Source organism: Phacochoerus africanus, chromosome 11, assembly GCF_016906955.1.
Source record: "Phacochoerus africanus isolate WHEZ1 chromosome 11, ROS_Pafr_v1, whole genome shotgun sequence".
Lineage (NCBI taxonomy): Eukaryota > Metazoa > Chordata > Mammalia > Artiodactyla > Suidae > Phacochoerus > Phacochoerus africanus.
In genome coordinates, this window is record NC_062554.1 from 73757251 (window position 1) to 73776838 (window position 19588).

At 36.1% G+C, this 19588-nt stretch overlaps 1 protein-coding gene across 2 annotated transcripts in view; it reads right to left on the reverse strand.

The window, feature by feature from the left end:
* The window catches only part of SGCE (sarcoglycan epsilon), a 71564-nt gene that overhangs the window by 39699 nt on the left and 12277 nt on the right, over nt 1-19588 (reverse strand). The window contains exons 2-4 of one of the 2 annotated variants that reach the window (XM_047753172.1): nt 15441-15548; nt 4926-5048; nt 2908-3065 (exon numbers count right to left, since the gene is read on the reverse strand). In XM_047753172.1, the coding sequence (XP_047609128.1) occupies nt 2908-3065; nt 4926-5048; nt 15441-15548 (389 nt within the window). The remainder of the gene's footprint in view (nt 1-2907; nt 3066-4925; nt 5049-15440; nt 15549-19588) is intronic. The other variant, XM_047753173.1, reaches the window with a different exon arrangement.

The following is a 19588-nucleotide window of genomic DNA, read 5'->3' on the forward strand; positions in this document are numbered from 1 at the left end:
TACAGATTTATAATAAATCTTTTCTGGAAAGGAAAGAAACCTTCCCTGCTTTTTTTCTCCTTTAAGAGCGCCTTAATTTTTCTTAGCCATTATCTTCTTTATAAATTTTAGGATTACTTGCCAACCTTTATGAAATAACCTGTTGAGATTTATATTGGAATTATGTTAAATCCACAGATCATGAAAGTAATGCCTTCATGATTTTGAATCTTCCTATCCCTGAATGAACTATTTATATAGGAATTCTTTGATATTAGATCCATTCCAAGTACATTATAATTTTTGTTGCTATTAAAAATAGTAGCTTTTAAAAATATGTATTTTCTCAATACTTGCTATTCTTGTGTAGAAATGTAACTGCATTTTTTACATTGATCCTGTAGCTTACTGCTAGGCTTTCTTTTTTTTTTTTTTCAGGGCCACAACTGTGGCATATGGAGGTTCCAGGCTCAGAGTTGAATCGGAGCTGAAGCTGCAGGTCTACACCACAGCCACAGTAATGCAGAATCCGAGCTGCATCTGCAACTTACACCATAGCTCATGGCAATGCTGGATCCTTAACCCACTGAGTGAAGCCAGGGATCGAACCCACATCCTCATGGGTGCTAGTTGGGTTTGTTACCAGAGCCACAACGGGAACTCCACCTAGACTTTCTTAATATTCTAATAGTCTATAGACTCTTTATATCGTTGACTATTTCATTTCTTCCTTTCGAATACTTAGGTATTTCTTTTTCTTTCTTTACTGCACTGGATAGGACTTCTAATATATTCTGTGATAGATTTGATAGAGGGGTTGTTCTTGTTTTGTTTCTGAATTTAAATGGAATTCCTCTAGTGTTTTCCCATCAAAAAAATGATGTTTGCTATTACTTTTGGTAAATAACCTATCATATTAAGAAGTTCAGTGCTGAGAGTTCCCTGGTGGTCTAGCGGTTAGGACTGGCCACTTTCACCGCTGCAGTCCAGATTCAATCCTGGTCTGGGAACTGAGATCCCACATCAAGCCATTGCATGCTGTGGCCAAAAAAAAAGAAATCATTAAGAAGTTCAGTTCTATTTCTAGTTTGCTAAGATTTATTTTTTCTTATTAATAATAGGTGTTGGATTTTATTAAATGCTTTCTCTGTGTCTATCAAGGTAATTGTGCTGTTTTTCTTTTTTAATACATCAATGTGGTTTCATACATTTACACATTTATTTTATAACTTTAATGAATATTTAAAAAATAATTTTGGCAATAATTCAAAATAAACTTTTTCTTATATCTACCTACATATATTTCTATTTTATATCTACACTGCCTTAAGAAAGCAGATTTATAGGTAGAAATTATTTAAAAGCCATGTTAATACAAACTCCAGTTCAAATGAAGAAACACGTTCTTCTTTTGGCTAACATGAAAACTCATATCCATAGCCCATGGCTGATTAAAACTGGGGAAAAATCCAAAGCAGGTACTCCTCTGACAATCTGTCCAGGCAGAAAACATGCCACCCAGGACCTGTACAAACTCCTGGCAATTCCACTAGCAGTTCCTATGCTAGTGCCTTGATCATCACCAGTAAGTCCTTATGGAATTGAAGAGTTAAACTCTAATTTAAGATCCTGAAGGCAACTGGGCTTAAAACTACAGAAGGACTCTCCTGCCATTAATTTCCATTATAATTCTGCTTTTGTTAGGTATAGCAAAGAGTAAAACACTTTTAGCTTTTATAGCCATTCATTAAAGTAATATATTAACTCTCATTAAAGTTTCAATATCATCATTGTTTTTGTTATTGTTTTGAATTTCTAATACTGTCTAGACATGATATTAGATACTAGTAAAAGTCTGATTAATTATAACACCACTATGACTTCCAAAATAAAGATCAAACCTATCATCATGGCTCACAGAGCCCTGAAAGATCTGCCCCCCTGCCCCCAACATCAAGCCTCCATTCCCATCATGTGCCCTCTGGAGTGCATCCTGTCTTCCAGTCACACTTGTAGTTCTCTAAGACCATAAGGATTTGTTTATGCCGCCAAGATTTTGATGTGTTGTATCTTCTGCCTAAAATAGTCTTCCTTCTACTCTGTGGATTCTTATTTACTCTCTTACAATTCTGCATCAAAAGCACCTTCTTATTATAACAGTTATGTCAGTGTTGGCTAAGTCTGAGTTTCCATTCTAGTGCTTCAACCTCTGAATTGTAAGGCACGGCAGGACACAGCCACTATTCATCTTTCTACCACTGGCACCTTTCATAATGCTTAGCACACAGTAGGGGGTCATAAGTTATCTGCTTAATGACTGTATTTGAATGAACATAATTTTGAAACTGGAATGTGGGGGAAATAAGTGTTTTAAGTTTATATTCATTTTATTAAGTAGAATTCATAACAATCCATTTTTTAATGTCTTTTAATTTTTTCCACTAATTTAGACTGTCCCTTTTTATATAAAAGCTGAAACAAAAAACTCTGTAAATGAATGTAAAGGAATGGTACATTTGCAAATGTTACTGGGTATGTTTCCAAGGATAGAATACTGAAAAACACTGCCAGGTAATTTTTTTTTTTTTTTTTTTTAGGGCTGCAACCGTGGCATATGGACATTCCTAGGCTAGGGGTCAAATTAGAGCTGCAGGTGCTGGCCTACGCCACAGACATAGCAACACCAGATCTGAGCCACGTCTGTGACCTCACTGCAGCTCACAGCAATGTCAGATCCTTAACCCACTGAGCTGGGCCAAGGAATGAACCCACACCCTCATGGATACTAGTCAGATTCATTACCACTGAGCCACAATGGGAACTCCCTTTTTTTTTGTTTTTTTGGCCATGTAATTTTAGTTACAACATGTGAAACACAAATTACAAAAAGAAAAATATATATACACAATTTTGCTCTAAGTAAATTACCTCAATGATTGTTGGTTTCCCCACATTTTCAGCTGTTGGAGACCCATATAGAACTCCATCACTATAAGGTGTCCTTTGGATATATCGAAGCCATCCAGGACGGTCTGGGTAACCCATTAAATTTGTATTAAATGTTATTGGATCATTACTTATCTCACCTAGGTAAGAAACACAGAAGTAAGGTGTAAGACAGTTAATTTCATATGTTGCTTTTATAGTTTCAATAAAAAAGTCTATCTAAAAATTTTTTTCTTGGAGTTCCCGTCGTGGCTCCATGGTTAACAAATCTGACTAGGAACCATGAGGTGGCAGGTTTAATCCCTTGCCTCACTCAGTGGGTTAAGGATCCGGTGTTGCTATGAGCTGTGGTGTAGGTCGCAGATGCAGCTTGGATCCTAAGTTGCTGTGGCTCTGGCATAGGCTGGTGGCTACAGCTTGGATTAGACCACTAGCCTGAGAAGCTCTATATGCCATGAATGCGACCCTAGAAAAGACACACACACACACAAAATTTTTTTCTTACATTTGTAGCAAATTAAATACACATCAAAAAAAAAAATCCATGTGGAAATTTAGATTAGGACATCATGAAAAGAAACGATCTTTTTGATTGTTTAGTTTGTCTAGGGATCTGAAGCAGCAAAAAAAGCATATTCATACAATTTTGGGGAAATTTTTCTTTTTTTCTTTCTTTCTTTCTTTTTTTCTTTTTTGGTCACATAGCAGTGGAAAAGTTCTGCCAATGAAATAACTAGCTTTCATGAAACTCTGAACCACTATCAAACAAATCTTAAGGGATGTCTCCAAATTACAAAAGTATCATCAAAACAAAATTACATAATTTTAAAACACTAGAGGATGAGCTGGAAAAGATGGTATTACAAATCCAAAAGAACTGTAATAATATGACATTAATAATAAAGAGTAGTATTGGTGTGTGCCTGGCCCTTTTGTGCCTGGACTCTACAGGCACTACTGCATCTGATTTTCAAACATACCAACAAAAGTAGTTCTAATATTAGCCCTAATTTTATTGATGAAACATGTAATTTTCCATGTTAATTCTTCATGGTCATATTAAGTGGTAAAACTAGGATTTAATCTTGGCCAACCCCAGAAACTATACTCCTAATTACATGTTTTCTTCTTCTCTCAACTATATGTTAAAGCTGCTGCTCAAAAGGTTTAGCTATCGAGTTTTGCAAACACAGAATGCCTCGTGAGAAATCATTTTTTAAATAATTGATGAAAAGACTGCCTTTAAAAAAAAATGCTGGTAAGAACATGCTTAACTTATATTTTATGAGTATTTTCAGGTATTCTATTTATTATATAATCCATAAAAATAGTATTTATATTAATTTTAATGCTATGATTTTCAGAAAATTCATTTTTATTTGTCACTTAAATAAGAAACATAATAACATATTTTCTCTGCTATTCTTTCTGTATCTTCATTAATTTGATGGCATTTGAGACAATCCAACATAATATAATTTAAACCAATATTAAATTAAATAAGACTTCATAGTTGGTATTACTTTGAAGAAAAATTAATCTCCATTATATTACTATGAAATTATATAAAATTATATCATATTGAAAAAGCTATAGAACTCTTTAATATCATATTTCATTCTCTTCTACAATATGTATCATTTTCCAAAAATCAATGTACTGTGTATGACTCTAAGACTTAATATAGAAAATCATTAATTGTACAGCTATAACTATTTCTTTGAGAATATAGGTAAATCATTTGTAAGAAGCACAAAACTCAAGACTAGAAAATCAAAAATGTGCTTTCTTTAAAATTCAAAAATGAATTATTTCCTTCCATAATTAAATTTCTAATCTTAAAATGGGAACTATCCTACAACAACCAATTTATCACATAACTAAACCATTTCAAATAATGTTAATAATATCTGGTTATATATCATCTAGATTATGCATGCTGAACCCAAAGGAAAATTTAGTAAATCAACTACTTTTTTTTTCTCCCACCAACGACATACCTGGTTTTGGGTAAGGTGGAAATTCCCCTTTAAAATACTCTCTTTCCAAAACATGAACAAAGAGGACACCTGCTGATGGGTAGACATTCCGATCAGAGTGCACCTTGGAGAAAATAGTGTACACTGAAAACAAAGAAGGAAGATAAGAGATAGACAAATAATGAGGTTTGCTTTTGATACTTCACTTACACGATAGAGAAGGCTTCACTATGTAGAACATTCTGGGAAAACTGAAGCAACATGCAAGACACTGTTAAGGGGAATGGATTTAGGACAAAACATGGAACACCTCTCAACTTGGGGTGTTTACAGACTTTTCAAATGCCATGTTATCAGAATTAGGCACATTTACTACTTTAAATTATATTAAATAATAGACACCCATAATATCTTTTTGGTAGTTTCACAGAGATTATTACCAACAAAATCTATCATGAGAACTGAGCAACTATACAATTTTTTCCCTCTTTTCAAAACAAAGTACAAAGAGTAATTTTTAAATGGTAAAAATCTCCACTGTATTGTTTGCTAGACAAAGCATATCAGACTACATAACACCATTGCTACATGTAAGGGGATTTTCATACAGACTTATAAAAATGCATTGGATACTCTTCATTATTCCTCATCTCTCTCCTAGAAATGATTAATTCCACTTTACCTGATCTTGACATTTAATAATTCACACATATAATCTAGTCTATTATGCTACCTCCTAAATAAGCAATAATAATTACATAATAAAATTCAGTGCAAATCATTTCTTTAAGTGAAATGGGGCAGATTTCATGATTTACTGGTTACTTAAGATATATGATGATGTGAGCACATTAAAATGATCAAATTGGTTTGATTAGCTTCAACTTATTTTTTTTTCCTCTGCTATCATCATCTCCACCAACACATCACTGCCATTACCCTTGTCACCTCTACAATCCTTTGGTTTTCTATCTTCCTGCTTGGCTATGGCTGCAATTTTTAAACAGATAAACTCTATCAGGCAAGTTCTTTCTCTTAGTCACTGATGGATTTGCAAATGTAGTAATTAACCTTAAGAACCCAAGGCTGCTCACTCCGGGCTCACAACTAACTAAAAGCCCTGGATGGCAAAATCACTGACAGTAAATTTTTCAGCATAAAAATAGGAACTCCCACAAAACTTTTTTTATCTGTAAAAACGTGTCCCTGCAGTTCAGTTCTGTGGATGGTTGCCAAAAATAAGGAACTAAACTAAAATATTTGGCTTGTAGCTTCATGTACCCATAGCTTTACTACTAAAAACAACTTCAAAGGCTATGTAACACAGGGAAAGAAGCGGCAAGTTAGCTTTAAACCAGGTATGTAGGTAAACTCGTTCTTTCCTGACTTGTTTTGAACCAGCATTCTTAAGCCAGTCTTCCCATGGCATTTAAAGTACCCAACCCCTACCCAAGAACAACTCACTCACCTGTGAAAATGGTCTCATTCCAACAAAACAAGAATGAATGAATCATAGAAAAACAGTGAGGATGAGACTGGAGATTCACCAGCTGGATTCCATGGCATCTGTTGAATGCTAGGTGCCGTGGAGAATGCGAAGATGAAAGAGACCCAACCCATGCCTTTCCTGAGTTCACCATCTGGCTTGGGAGCCCAGTGCCCACCTAACTAGGTATGGCTTCAGAGACAAACTGTTCTGGCAATACTCAGAAAGATGGTGAGGAGCAATGGAGGCTGAGGAGATCTGGAAAAGGTTTATGTAAGAAGGAGAATTCAACATGGCTTTCAAAGTACTAGCAAGATTCTGAAACTCAGAGACGGGCAATTCCAGTGATGAAATCTGGAAGATACCATCGTGGGGAACTGTGCGGCTCTTTCAAGAAAGGGAGCCAAGCCAGTGATGCCAGATGCAGGAGTATATGTGAGTTACGGGAGGGAAAACTCAGAAGAAGAGTCAAATTAGGGAGAGCTGTGAACTCTTGCTGAGAAGTTACTTCATTCTAAACAGAAAGGTGTTTAAATTCTAGATCACAATCCTACATCCAAAGTACAGGAATATTGTGCATAATCTAAAGGAATCCCTTCAGAGTTTATCTAATTTATTCTTTCTAGAGATTAAAAACACCTTGGAGTCCAGCACTGAACTTTATTTACCTTTGTTGTTTTCTCCGCAGCTGAAAGGTGTCTGGCATGTGTGAAGAATTTGATAAATGCCTGTTGAATGGATGAACACATTCTAATACAAAGCACTGTAGGGGAACAGTTCTCATGTTTGTGTAGTAAATATATATAACACTTCAATTTCAGTTTTGTAACTTTAATTCTCATATGTGTGTAGCAGTTTTTGGGTTACCATCCTCCATTTATATTATAAACTACTAGCAGTCTCCCTTAGTTTTTGCTTCCAGAAGATGGTAAAAGATGGCTTATAAATCAAAAAGAAAGGTTGTTCATATTAAATAATATTGGAATAATTTCTATTTTCTGTATGGCCCATGGCAGAGCCTGAAATGGAACCAAAGAAGGGTACCTGTCACCACTTAGCACCTCACTTCAAGGACTAGCACAGAACATCTTACTTTCTGCTTTCATTAAAAAAAAAATTCCTACAATCTCCAGAGCCAAGCCACAATATACCATGGCCCTCCTGGGTTTGAAGATGACATACACATTTCCTTATTCAGTGTACTCAATTGCCTTTCTGCAATCTGCTGAACTGCATACTTGCTGGTCAGTTACCTTGGCAACTCTGCAGTAAAGCCTGCTTCACTTTAAGTATAGTATGCCACTCACTTTGAGAAAACATGATACAGATGTACGACACATTCATCATCTAGAAATGGAAAATGACTAAGCCACTATGCTTTGTTTGTGAAAATAATACTTCCTTTCTGTGGTATCAGTTTAAATTATAGGCACCCACACAATATTTTAGAGAAGTGCCCCCTTTACCTTATCTTTCCCATTTGTTACTTGCAAAACAAATAGCTCTTCAACAGAGGCTATTTGGGCAGCATTTACACCTAGCTTCCTTTTGGAAACAACAAATGACACATAGAATTCAAAGTTATAGGTTCTTTTTCCAAACATGAGCTATATAAATAATACTGATAGAGTATGTGCTAATACCAACAAATACTGTTACTAAACAGTGAACACATGTTGCACTCACATATGTCTAGGCAGTACTCACAAACAGTAAGATTGAAGCTATTGTTTTCCCTAAAAGCAAGTCTTGAAAATCCTATGTAAACACTCTAAGAATCTCTGAGTTATACATCCTTGAACAATCTCTGAACATTATCTGAAATATACAAGCATACAGTGCCGTGCTAATCAAGCTGAGGTCACAGGGTCTGGCCACTCTCTGTATCGCATGGCTCTGCAATTGTCTACGACTGCAAATCCATTACCTCTGCAAACACATGCCACTGGATACAAATGAAACTGGAAACCAGTGTGTGGCTAAATCCATGCAAATCCATCACCATTAATGGGCAAAACAATTAAGCCAAAAGCCCAACCCACAGGGGGTCAAAAACATCATCTTCAAGCCACAAGGGTAGCTAGATTTGCAAAGATTAAAAACTGAAGACAGGTAGTCATAAATAATGGAATGGTTTAAGGAAAAATTACATATTTGAGTTGAGAAGATCAAAAGTGCATGTGGGCAAGTGGCCGGGATAATATTTCACCCTCCCTACTTGCAGCTCCAATATCCCTTGTTAACGTGCTACCAAAATCTTTTCATAAAACCATTCTCTGTATGTTTTAGTCATAAGGTCTCGAAACTACAAACCATTTCAACAATGTATATTATGCAACAGCAGAGAGCCAAGAACCAAGTAACAGACGGTGATGGTAGCAGCAATAAAGTGGGACCTCATGCTAGCTAAATAGCATTCTGTCTCCCTTTATTAATAGTCCATTTGAAATTTTCTCCCTATGGGAGCAACAATGAACTAAAAATATGAGGGGGCACATTTGTGTGCTTATTTACAATTACTTAAAAACAAAAGAAAATCTGGATGTATTTATTAAATATCAAATTTTGAAAGGAATATGGTGGTGCATTGCTAGTGACTCTACAGCATGTCACTTTGCAATTATCACAATGATTATTTTTAATGGCATAGGCACACGCACAAGCACACAAAAAGTCCCTCTTCTACACCAACAAGAATAAGTACATGACTATAAAGATAAACTGGCTGCAAGTCTCAGCTAGATTTAAATCTTAAAGCTGTCTCTCTGCTGAAATCTTTAAGAAGTCATAAAGTATTGTCAATATTCATGTCAAGGTGACCTCTATTAGGTATCTTTCATGTGTATCTCTTGTTCATAGATGCTTTATTAAGAAATTAATCACCTTAAAAGGTCCACATATCATATTCTCTATTTTTTGTGGCTTAAGAAAAAACAGTAAAAATAACAGTTTATAGCATATTTTAAACAGTTGATAGGAAGGAAACATTTTAAAGAGCCGAGTTTTCTAAAGCACTTGGCGGTCGATCCTTTTTCATTATGGTATAAGATCATCATTTGGCACATCAATTATTTCACTCTGCTCTATTATACAATGACACCCTTATGGACTGTTTGGTTGCCTTGTCATTTACCAATCACAGGAGCGCTAGTGGGTCACCGTCTGCTAATGCTTTTTAAGGTTGTGTGTTTTATAGATTTTCTGTTTCCTCATCCATAGACAAGTTGTCAGCTGTCATTTCTCATTGCTATCAGTGTGTTTCCTCTAACAGCTTCTCCATCCCTTCTAATTTGCTGCTATTAATCTGCTGCAGGTTTAGAAACCATACTACCAAATGAGGTGGGACTGCGAGTTAAAGTAAGAACAAATTTGTACTGTCTTAACGCACGGAGGTCTCTGCTAAGATGTGAAAAACAGGAGCCTGCATTTGCCACATCTATTTTGGCTACCCAGAGGCTCTTTTGTGGCATACTGCCTGATTCTTAGTTGACATAGTATACTCCTGAAAAGATGATCTTACTATAATTGGGAGACAGCCACTATTTGAGGAGATGGCACAGCATAAACTCTATGTATTAAATGCATTCAGAAATAAATAAGTGTACACAGAAAGTCTTAATTCAAACCACATGTTAGGATTTAATGTGTTGTGTAAAATAATTTCTTACACATTTGACATCTGGGAAATATACTGTGTAATTTAAAGAGATCTATTAAGTGACTATTAACCTTAGCAATAGCTAAATATCAGCCTAAGACTATAATGCACTAAAGTAAGTAATTTATTAAGAAATTGAAGCTTATTTCTAAAAGCATTTCAATTTGGTAATTTGCCTCTCATGTTCAGAGAGTTTTAAGATGTAAGCTACTCATTGGGAAGCACGACAAGGGTGCTTTAACCGAGTGCAAATCTGCTAAACAAGATAGTGCATATTTTCCAACTGTTCACAGTATCTCATTGCTTTAATAGTATTACCTGAAAAAAAAAAAAACTTGGATAAGAATGATGAATAAGATTTTTAAATCTGCTTCAGATACAAAGATAATACTGAATAGCCACTTATCTGGTACAGCTTTTAAAATAAACTTTTGTCTAAGCAATTAGATATCACAATTCCTCAAAATCCTATTTACAGAAGAGACACCATTTCTCTGCTAAAGTTAAGAACTGGAATATTATTAAAAAGAACATTATACCAAAAATACAATTGCTGAAAACTTATTTTACTATATGATCATCTCTGATAATTAAAAATTGTAAATACTGGAGTTCCCGTCGTGGCGCAGTGGTTAACGAATCCGACTAGGAACCATGAGGTTGCAGGTTCAGTCCCTGCCCTTGCTCAGTGGGTTAACGATCCGGCGTTGCCATGAGCTGTGGTGTAGGTTGCAGACACGGCTCAGATCCCGCGTTGCTGGGGCTCTGGCGTAGGCCGGTGGCTACAGCTCCGATTCAACCCCTAGCCTGGGAACCTCCATATGCCGTGGGAGCGGCCCAAGAAATAGCAACAAAAACAACAAAAAGACAAAAAAAATGTAAATACTGACAAAAAAAATAAGAATTGCCTTTTCTTTAAAAGTTTTAATAGCTAAAAATCTCTTTAAGAGGCTCAGAGCCCCTGTATACACAATACTCCAAGAACCTACTACCGATTAATCAGAATTGATTATAAGAGATGTATCCCATTTGCTATGTCTGCATCAAGAGAACTCATTTCAGGGTTTTCAGAGCCATTTAGGGTTTCCTTCCTAATTTACTTTTCAATGTGTTGTTTCTATAGCCTAAGTGAAATTTAATTACTAAACAAGATAATGTCTGTAGAAAAATATTTTGAGAGGCATCAATATCTAGCCAGGTATACAACCTGTTTTGTTTTGGTTTTTTTCCCCTCATGAAAATTCACCTTGCGTTTTTATCAGTTCAGCTTTATAAATCTTGGCTTAGAATCAAAAACTCTTCTCAGCAGGCTGCCCTTCACCCTTGAGTTTACTCAACATCAAAGTACTGAAGGCCATTCACTTGGCCATGGTCAGCTATTGTTTTTATTTCAGTCACAGACAGTCCACGCCTGGGCTGTAGAATTCATCACGGGGAAGCATTAAATTGCCTTTTAAAACTTCATTCCTCTAAGAGATAGGACTACTTTTCTTTACTTGACGTAGAAAAGAAACCACCACTTGATCTTTTCTACAAAAAGCAGGACAATTTCTTCATGAGGTCCCCTCCAACCCCCAAACTGAAGCCACCTACTAAAACTGTTTTTCTAAACTGGAGTTAAATATTTTGATTTTTCCATAGAATGATCACATGTGTTTGTTTTGTTTTGTTGGCTTTTTCTTAAATGTCAGTTGGAAAGTGGTTGCAAACCATTTTTAATTGGTAATCAATAAATTCAGTCTCAGAGAATGCTGCAACTGAAAAGGGCTTTAGATGTCATCCTGTTGGGGCATGCCAAATAACTTTCTCTGCTAAGGTCATTGCATTACTTCCTGCTTGGACAAGGCCTCAGCATTCTACTCAAGCCTGACAGATAATACCAACTGGAGTTGGCATGCATTTGTTCCCCAGGAGAGTTAAGTCATTTGTTTCATAGATAACAAAACTGAACTCAGAGAAACTGAGTGACAAGTTCAAGCCTCCAGGACTAGTGAGAGGAAGAGCCAGAACTTGAACCAGGGTTGTCATGAATTTCGTTGATTGAATAACATAAAGTTATAATTTGGTAGCTGTCCATTAGATTATTACAACCCACCACGGAAAAAACTCATTTTGTTTTCTAACACTGTAACTTTCATAATTCTATCTCCTTTTTATGATAAATTAGAGTTTGACCAAATAATCTATCATTTCATGAAGTTATCCTAATTACATGCACTACTGGAAGAAGTTAACAATCACAATTTCAAGAAAAACACCAATCTGAAGTTTCTTTTGTTTAAAGAAAGAAACAAACCCAAATTTTAGAAGGAGACATTTCAGCCTTCATGACCAGACCTATCAGCTCTGATAGGTCATCTTTTGAAGTACTGAAACTTTATGATCTTCCTTCCTCACTTTGCTACCTTTCAGAAGCAAAGAAGAATGCATATTTTCAGCTTCAGGGGCACTTCCTGTTCCTTTCCAACCATAGAGGAAAAGAAGTTATCTAGAGAGATATTTGTATCTTCGAGCCATGCACTCCCTTGACTATCAGTCAGTAAACTAGGAAGGAGCCTTCTTTAAGGTGGCAGAAGACAATTCTATCAAATTGTTCAGAGTACATATTACTTCATTCCCATGAATGTCCAATTAAAGTTTAATGTTTAAGTTGAAAATAATCAGGAAATTAGAACATGATGATTATTTTGACTTTCTCTTTATTTCTTGGGGAAAAAAAGCAACAGAAGTTTATCAGTAAACCTATGGCTGGCCCACTTGAGAACTCAGTAAGCAAGGAAGGAGCATATGAAGATGTTTATCTAAGTGAACTAGATAACTAAGTAATATGAAGGCTTATTCTCTTTTTATTTATATTATTCTAGAGGTAAATTTTAAATTCCTCTATCCCCACCCCAGTAAAAAGAGAAGGGAATTCATGCTCAGAGTGCTCCTTATGATTTTTGTGATCAATTAACACATGTCAAGGTAGTATGATGCCACAAGTGTTGACATTCCAAATGCCTCAAAATCCTATTTACAGAAGAGGCACCAACCCACTGCTAAAGTTAAGAATTGGAATGTTATTTTCAAAGAAAGTTACATAAAAATATAATTGCTAAAGATATTTTACTATGTAAATGCTCTTATAACATTTTGTGCTCTCTTGAAATTGTCAAAAAGAGAAGGCTGAATTTCATGGTTAAGAATACTTCGCAGAACATTTGATATCGGAGAGAACATTTTCAATCTTCTTTCTATTAAGCTACTAGAAACAATTCTCACCACACAGTTGATGAATTACTCTCTGTATAAGATACTTTAATAATGCAGAACTCTAATGATAGGATTTAAACTGGAGGAGGAGACCTGGAAGGGAGAAGTGGCTAAAGAATGACTTCAGGAGAAACTGAGGAAATAAGAGAACATGATCATCTGAACTGGTTACTTCAGTAGATTCAAGATGTATTGATCATTTCTATTTTGAAAACTACAGTTATTGCCCAAGTTTCAAGGAGAAAATCAGTTTGAGTTCCTGTGTAAGTATTAAGTATGAAATAGGAAGAGATAAGTATCTCTTGAGAACACTGTGTTAAAGGCCTTGGAATAGTACATTTCACTAAGAAAAGCACCACAGCAAATGACTCAACTGGGTATAAGAGCTGGTTAGAGACTACCTGATGGCAAATCAAAGAGGAACAGAGGGATATACTTAAAGAGCACAGAAGTTCAAGGGATCAAAGTTAAAGAAAAGAAACTGAAGAAAAGGGAAAGGAAGACTTCAATTTAGTGCAAAATGGTACAAAGTCCAGAGGAAGAGTCTTTCGTGATCACGTGTGAGACAGCAGGAAAGCAGGGTAGGTCCCAGGTCCTTGGGAGATGACAGAACAGAAGTATACTGCAGATGGCAACACTGAGGGTCATCTGGGCCATCACTAGAAAGATTAGAAAACAGGAATCATGGATGTGCCAAAGGAGCTAAAGGTTCTCCACCTGATTAAGAAGCAAGCCAGATGAGGTGGTCAGGGGTGATTCCCTTGAAGGAAACAGAGAAAAATCCCTTGAGAATATCTAAGAAGGGTCTGGGGACAGGACTATGGAACCATGCGCTTTGACAGGAGAACAATGTGCTTGATATGAAGTGCATCTAGTGCCTTTTAAAAGAAATGTTTGTGATCTTTTCATAAGAAGTTACTGTTACAAAACTGTTTTCTTATAGATATCAGAGGTGAAAAATCCCTTAAAAAAGCAAAGGTGTTTGTGGGTTTGTTTTAAAGACAGCAGAGCAGAAGAGATGCTGGGAGCCTTGGTCCTACTATGAAACAGATCTGGAAATAGGAGATTTCAGCTGGAGAATAATTTGGTGCTAACTGGGAAAAAATGGAGTGATCCCAACTCAGAAATGTAAAAGAACATGAGGTAAGACAGGAATCACTTCTACAAGAGACCTAGAAATTTTTATCTGGCAGTAAGGCCATTTTATCACCCCCCAAAAATTATTGTTCTTTTCAAAATATTTTAAAATTGTTATTTTAATAGATATGTTTACCCCAAAGTTATGGAAACTAGGCTACTGTCCTGCTAATATGCATGACCACATATAGCCAAAAGAGTGTGCATGCACATGTGCAGGCGTGTGTGTGTGTGGGGGGGAGGAGGGATGTTTAAGAGGGACTGTAAAGACAAATAATCCAGAAATATTAAGTAAAAGCTCACAATGATAATTAATATTTTTAAAACAACTAATCTTTTGGTTATTAAGTAAGTCTTTTTCTCCCTGATAAAATGCATTATTTCAAAGGTCCTGACATATTGCTAATGGACACATTAAAGATAGGGAAGAAAAATTTAGAAGGACAATCAATCATCCAAGGGTCAGGCCATCTTTTCCATAGAAAACAAGTGCCATCTAATTATTTAATAGCAAAACATATCAATTTGGTTTTGCAACAAAAATTATTCAAAAAAAATCATCCACAATTAGGCAAAATATTTTATGACCATTTTTCTAAGGTTACATAAATACTGTTTTTAAATGATTTATGTTAAATGTACTTCTTAATGTTTTTCAATGTTAGAAATAAATTGTTATAATAACCACACTGGGACAATTTTTATAAGTGGCAAGCTAGTGACTGGGTAAGGGGCAATGATAGGTTAAAAACAAGAATTATTTTTAGTTTTTTTTTAAAAAAGGCAAAACCAGAGCAAAGGAAAAAAAAAACTTGGAGAATAATGGATTAAGAACACAAAGGATCAGAAGTTTTAGAAGAAAACAAAATTTGAGTTTTTTCAGATTGACTTATCAAAAAAAAAAAAAAATCCACACATGACTGCAAAAGCAAAAGCAGTACTGGAAGCAGACATATAAGTGACTCCCCAAAAGGGATTTAGATTTACAACCTAAACTCACCATCTTTCTTCCCAGCAGTCATTTTTCTGCTGATAATAAAACTGTTGGCCTGTTTGGTCTTCCAGTTAACTGTTCCATTTATGCCATCAGCACAGCTTAATAAAAAAGCTTTTCAGAATAAAACAAATGCACAGAAAATGAAATTAATATCAAATTAAAATGACTATCACAGATCCTATGGATTAACTGGAATCAAATTTGATCCAATCCAGTTAGCTAATTAATACGATTTAATAAGTATTTGTTGCATGTCAATACAAGGAATAGAGATACATGGTATGACACAGTTCCTGCCCTCCAAGGAGCTTACAATCTATAGGGATTGATAATTCATGTACAGAAATATACATGTAATATATAACATAATGTATTAATATATAATAACTACACGTATATACACAGGCTAGAAAGCATAAATGCTACAATAACACTGAGAGGGATAGCAATTTTCCTTGGCTAGGAATGTTGTGAGAAGTTTAAAATGTCTTTTAAATTCGCAGTTGAATTTGGAAACATTATACTGGCAGCAATGAAGGGAACTGTGGTTAAGGGATACTAAATAAGGGGCTGTCTCTGGAGGGTAGGGTAGCAGCCAGCCAATAAATCAGGGGGTGAAGTAAAAGGAAAGTAAAGCTGAGGCCAGTTACAAGACATCATGGAAAGAATACTGACAATACTTTTCAAATTGCTGGATGTGGGCTAAAAAAAAAGAATCAAAGATGGCTTTGAATTTTTGATCCAGAATAACACAGAATAGTGATATATCAGGAACCCCCAAAAGAAGTTCATTTTGGGAGAAAGATAAATTAAATTTGGGACACATTAAATTTGGGGTACCAGTTGGATATCTAGGTGAAACCATCTAAGAGGAAGATGGAACTAGAGCTCTGGTTCCTAAGAGAGTCTAATGCAGGCTTCAGATGAAAATTTGAAGTTCGACCCCAGAGAAATGATTGTTGATGCCAAAGCCCCAGTGTAACTAAGGGATATTGATCACAGGTAACATGCATAGACTTTCAGGTACAAAATGATCTGGAGAAGATACACATTCATGTTCTTGACCTGTTTGTCTATCCTATATCCCATCATCCAAACTACCAATCTTATTGCTTACTCTCCCATTTTCATCCCTACCTTTGCCTTAATATTTGGGTACCTTTTCTTAACTACAACATTGGGTCTCCATCTCATTCTCCCTTCCACTAGCCATCTCAGGTATGCTCCCTCTGGGTCGAGCTCGGTCCCCAAACCCCCGGGGTATACCCCATAGTTTTATCTTAGCATCTGGAGCTGAAATATAGCAAGAAGGAATGCACAAAAAGTGGGAGGGACAACAAAGGCAGAAGAACATGTTAAATTCATTTACGTAGTAAAAAGAGGGTGATTCAGCAAAGAAGAAATAAGAGACAAGGCAGGCAGAAAAGTTAGACTGAACCTGAAGTGTCATATATACGTCAATGGAAGAGATGTCAAAAAGGAGAGGGTGATCAACATCCTCACTTAACTGCCAAAAAGGTTAAAGAGGATGAGGGTTTAGGAAAGACTGCAAAAAAGGCAGAAGTTACTGGTGATGCCTTGAAAGTGGAATTCCAGTAAAGTGGTAAAAGTGGAAGTCAGCTGGCAAAAGGTCAAGATGTAGATGCAATAAATACAGTCAATCTTTCAAGAACACTGGCCAGAATAGAGAAGCAAAGAGATAAAATGATATGGCAAACAGAAGAGTAGGAAGGTAGAGAGAAAGGTCGGTTATTTTAGTGTGAGGAAACAGATTTTGTTTACAAGCGGAGGAAAAGACACAAAGAGAGAGAAAGAGACTATGTATAAAGAAAAGGAGCATAACTGATAAAACAACCCCAGGAAAACTAGAATGGATGGGACGAAGCATTAAAGAAAATACTCCACAAATCAGAACGGACAAGCGAAGGGACAGTTTGTTGGGGTACAGGAAATTTAATGTTGATAGGGCTCCCCACCGTAGTAAATCAGAGGTGAAATGCTTTCCTCCTTTTCAAACTGAAGGTTGAGTAAAATCCTGAGCTTAAACTAAAATTTGAGAAATATCAAGTCCTTTTCCAAAATGAAAAAAGAACAATTCAAAACTCAAGTTATTAAAAATAAACAAACAGGAGTTCCCGTCATGCCTCAGTGGTTAACAAACCTGACTAGTATCCATGAGGACGGAGGTTTGATCCCTGGCCTCGCTCAGTGGGTTATGGATCTGGCGTTGCCGTGAGCTGTGGTAGAGGTCACAGATGCGGCTCAGATCCCACATTGCTGTGGCCGTGGTGTAGGCTGGCAGCTACAGCTCCAATTCACCCCCTATCCTGGGAACATCCATACGCCACAGGTTCACCCCTAAGAAGACAAAAGACAAAAATAAATAAACAAACAAGCATACAAACAATCAAACAAAACCTCGAGTGATTGTTTCAGTGATACCTGGGAGGGGAAATCAAAGGCCTAAGCACCCCAAGTGAATAAATGACTTGGTTGGTATTCAATTTTTAAAATATGGAAACTTAATTATACTAATTTTATATCTACTAAAAGACCAATCTTACGGATGATTTGCCTAATAAATGGTTGATTCACTTAATAACTGAAATTACATCCTTTTAAATCTAGATTGAAAAAAACAATAGCCATTTCCTAAATAATTTAAGCTAAAAAAGGGGAAAAAATGTTCAGTCTCTTGTGGCAAAATATCCCACCCCCCAGGGGTTTTCCTAATTGCTGGGTTCTAAAGGCAACATGCTGGTTACAGAAGAATCACCTACGTAGCTCTCTAAAAACACCTATTCTCACATACCCCAAAAATACATACATAAAAATTTTAACACACATATTCATGACTCTACCACAGAGAATCTAGGTAGACACAATTTCATGAGGTGATTACCACACACAAAAACAACCTCAAGAAGATCAACAGAAGACCTAGAAAACCCAATGGTATATAGGATATTCAAATGTGCCAGTGTAGGGCTAGCCTTATACCAGAAAACTTCACTCCTCCTATCTCCAACTGGCCCAGAGATGGCAGCCAATTTGCAAGAGCATGTAAGTCACTACTGGACAGTGGGAAATCCAAACCTAGAAAGACAGGAAGCAGGTGGCTAAATTCTTCTGTACTTTTTTTCAAAGAGCAATGTATATATGTGAGCCTGACAGGCAACATTTACATTTAAATCCATCACATTACCTGGGTTCAGGAAAGATGCTTTCAACAACAACAACAAAAAAGAGCAAATCTATTAACATGTCTGTAGAAAGGCTTGAACCTACAGCAGAATGGAGTAAATCCCACAGGTAAGCATGCATTCTTTGGAACTCTTCACTTTGTCATGATTGAGGAGTTACCATAAAGAAGTAATGGTCTCAGCATCCAGGCTGCACACCTTTTGTTCCTTCCTTTAGTCTAGCCCCATGGTTCTCAGACCAGGTTGTGCAAAAGAATTATTGTTCTGAGTTGTATACACAAAACCACACATATTATACTTTATGGGTGATTTAAAGGATTTACTAGCATAACTTGTCTATGGAATTTTTTGTCTTTCACTTTGGCTTTTAGAACCTCACTAAATCAGCATAAAATTTAAAGCCACTGCACATCCTTGCCAGGTGAATCAACATATCACAGCTCATACTTTCTAGGTCCTGGATAAGGGTGGTCTAGTTTGCTTTTACAAATTTCAACATTCAAAAGACAAATCTGACTGGTGTCTCAACTGTTAAAAAACACAGGCAGGGTAAAATAGTTTAAACACATAACACAGATACAGCTCTATTTTAATGCTGGCGTTGCTTTGCGCATACTCACTTTTTTAAAGTTCACACTGATCCATCTAAAGTCCTGCTTTGATGAGAGAAGATTTTTTATTTAGATTTATAAAAAAGACAACTTTTTATGGCCTTACTCATCAGGCAATGTCAATAAAGGCAAGACACAACACCATGGATAATGTGTCTACTTAAACATTTAAGTCCCACACCTTCAGGGATAAATCTTGTAACATTGAAATATCCATATATAACTGTGTGTCCAAGATCATGGATCCATTCAGCTAACTTCTTGAATAGAAATAACTGTAATTTGGAGTTCCCATTGTGGCTCAGCAGGTTAAGAACCAGAGAGTGTCCATGAGGAT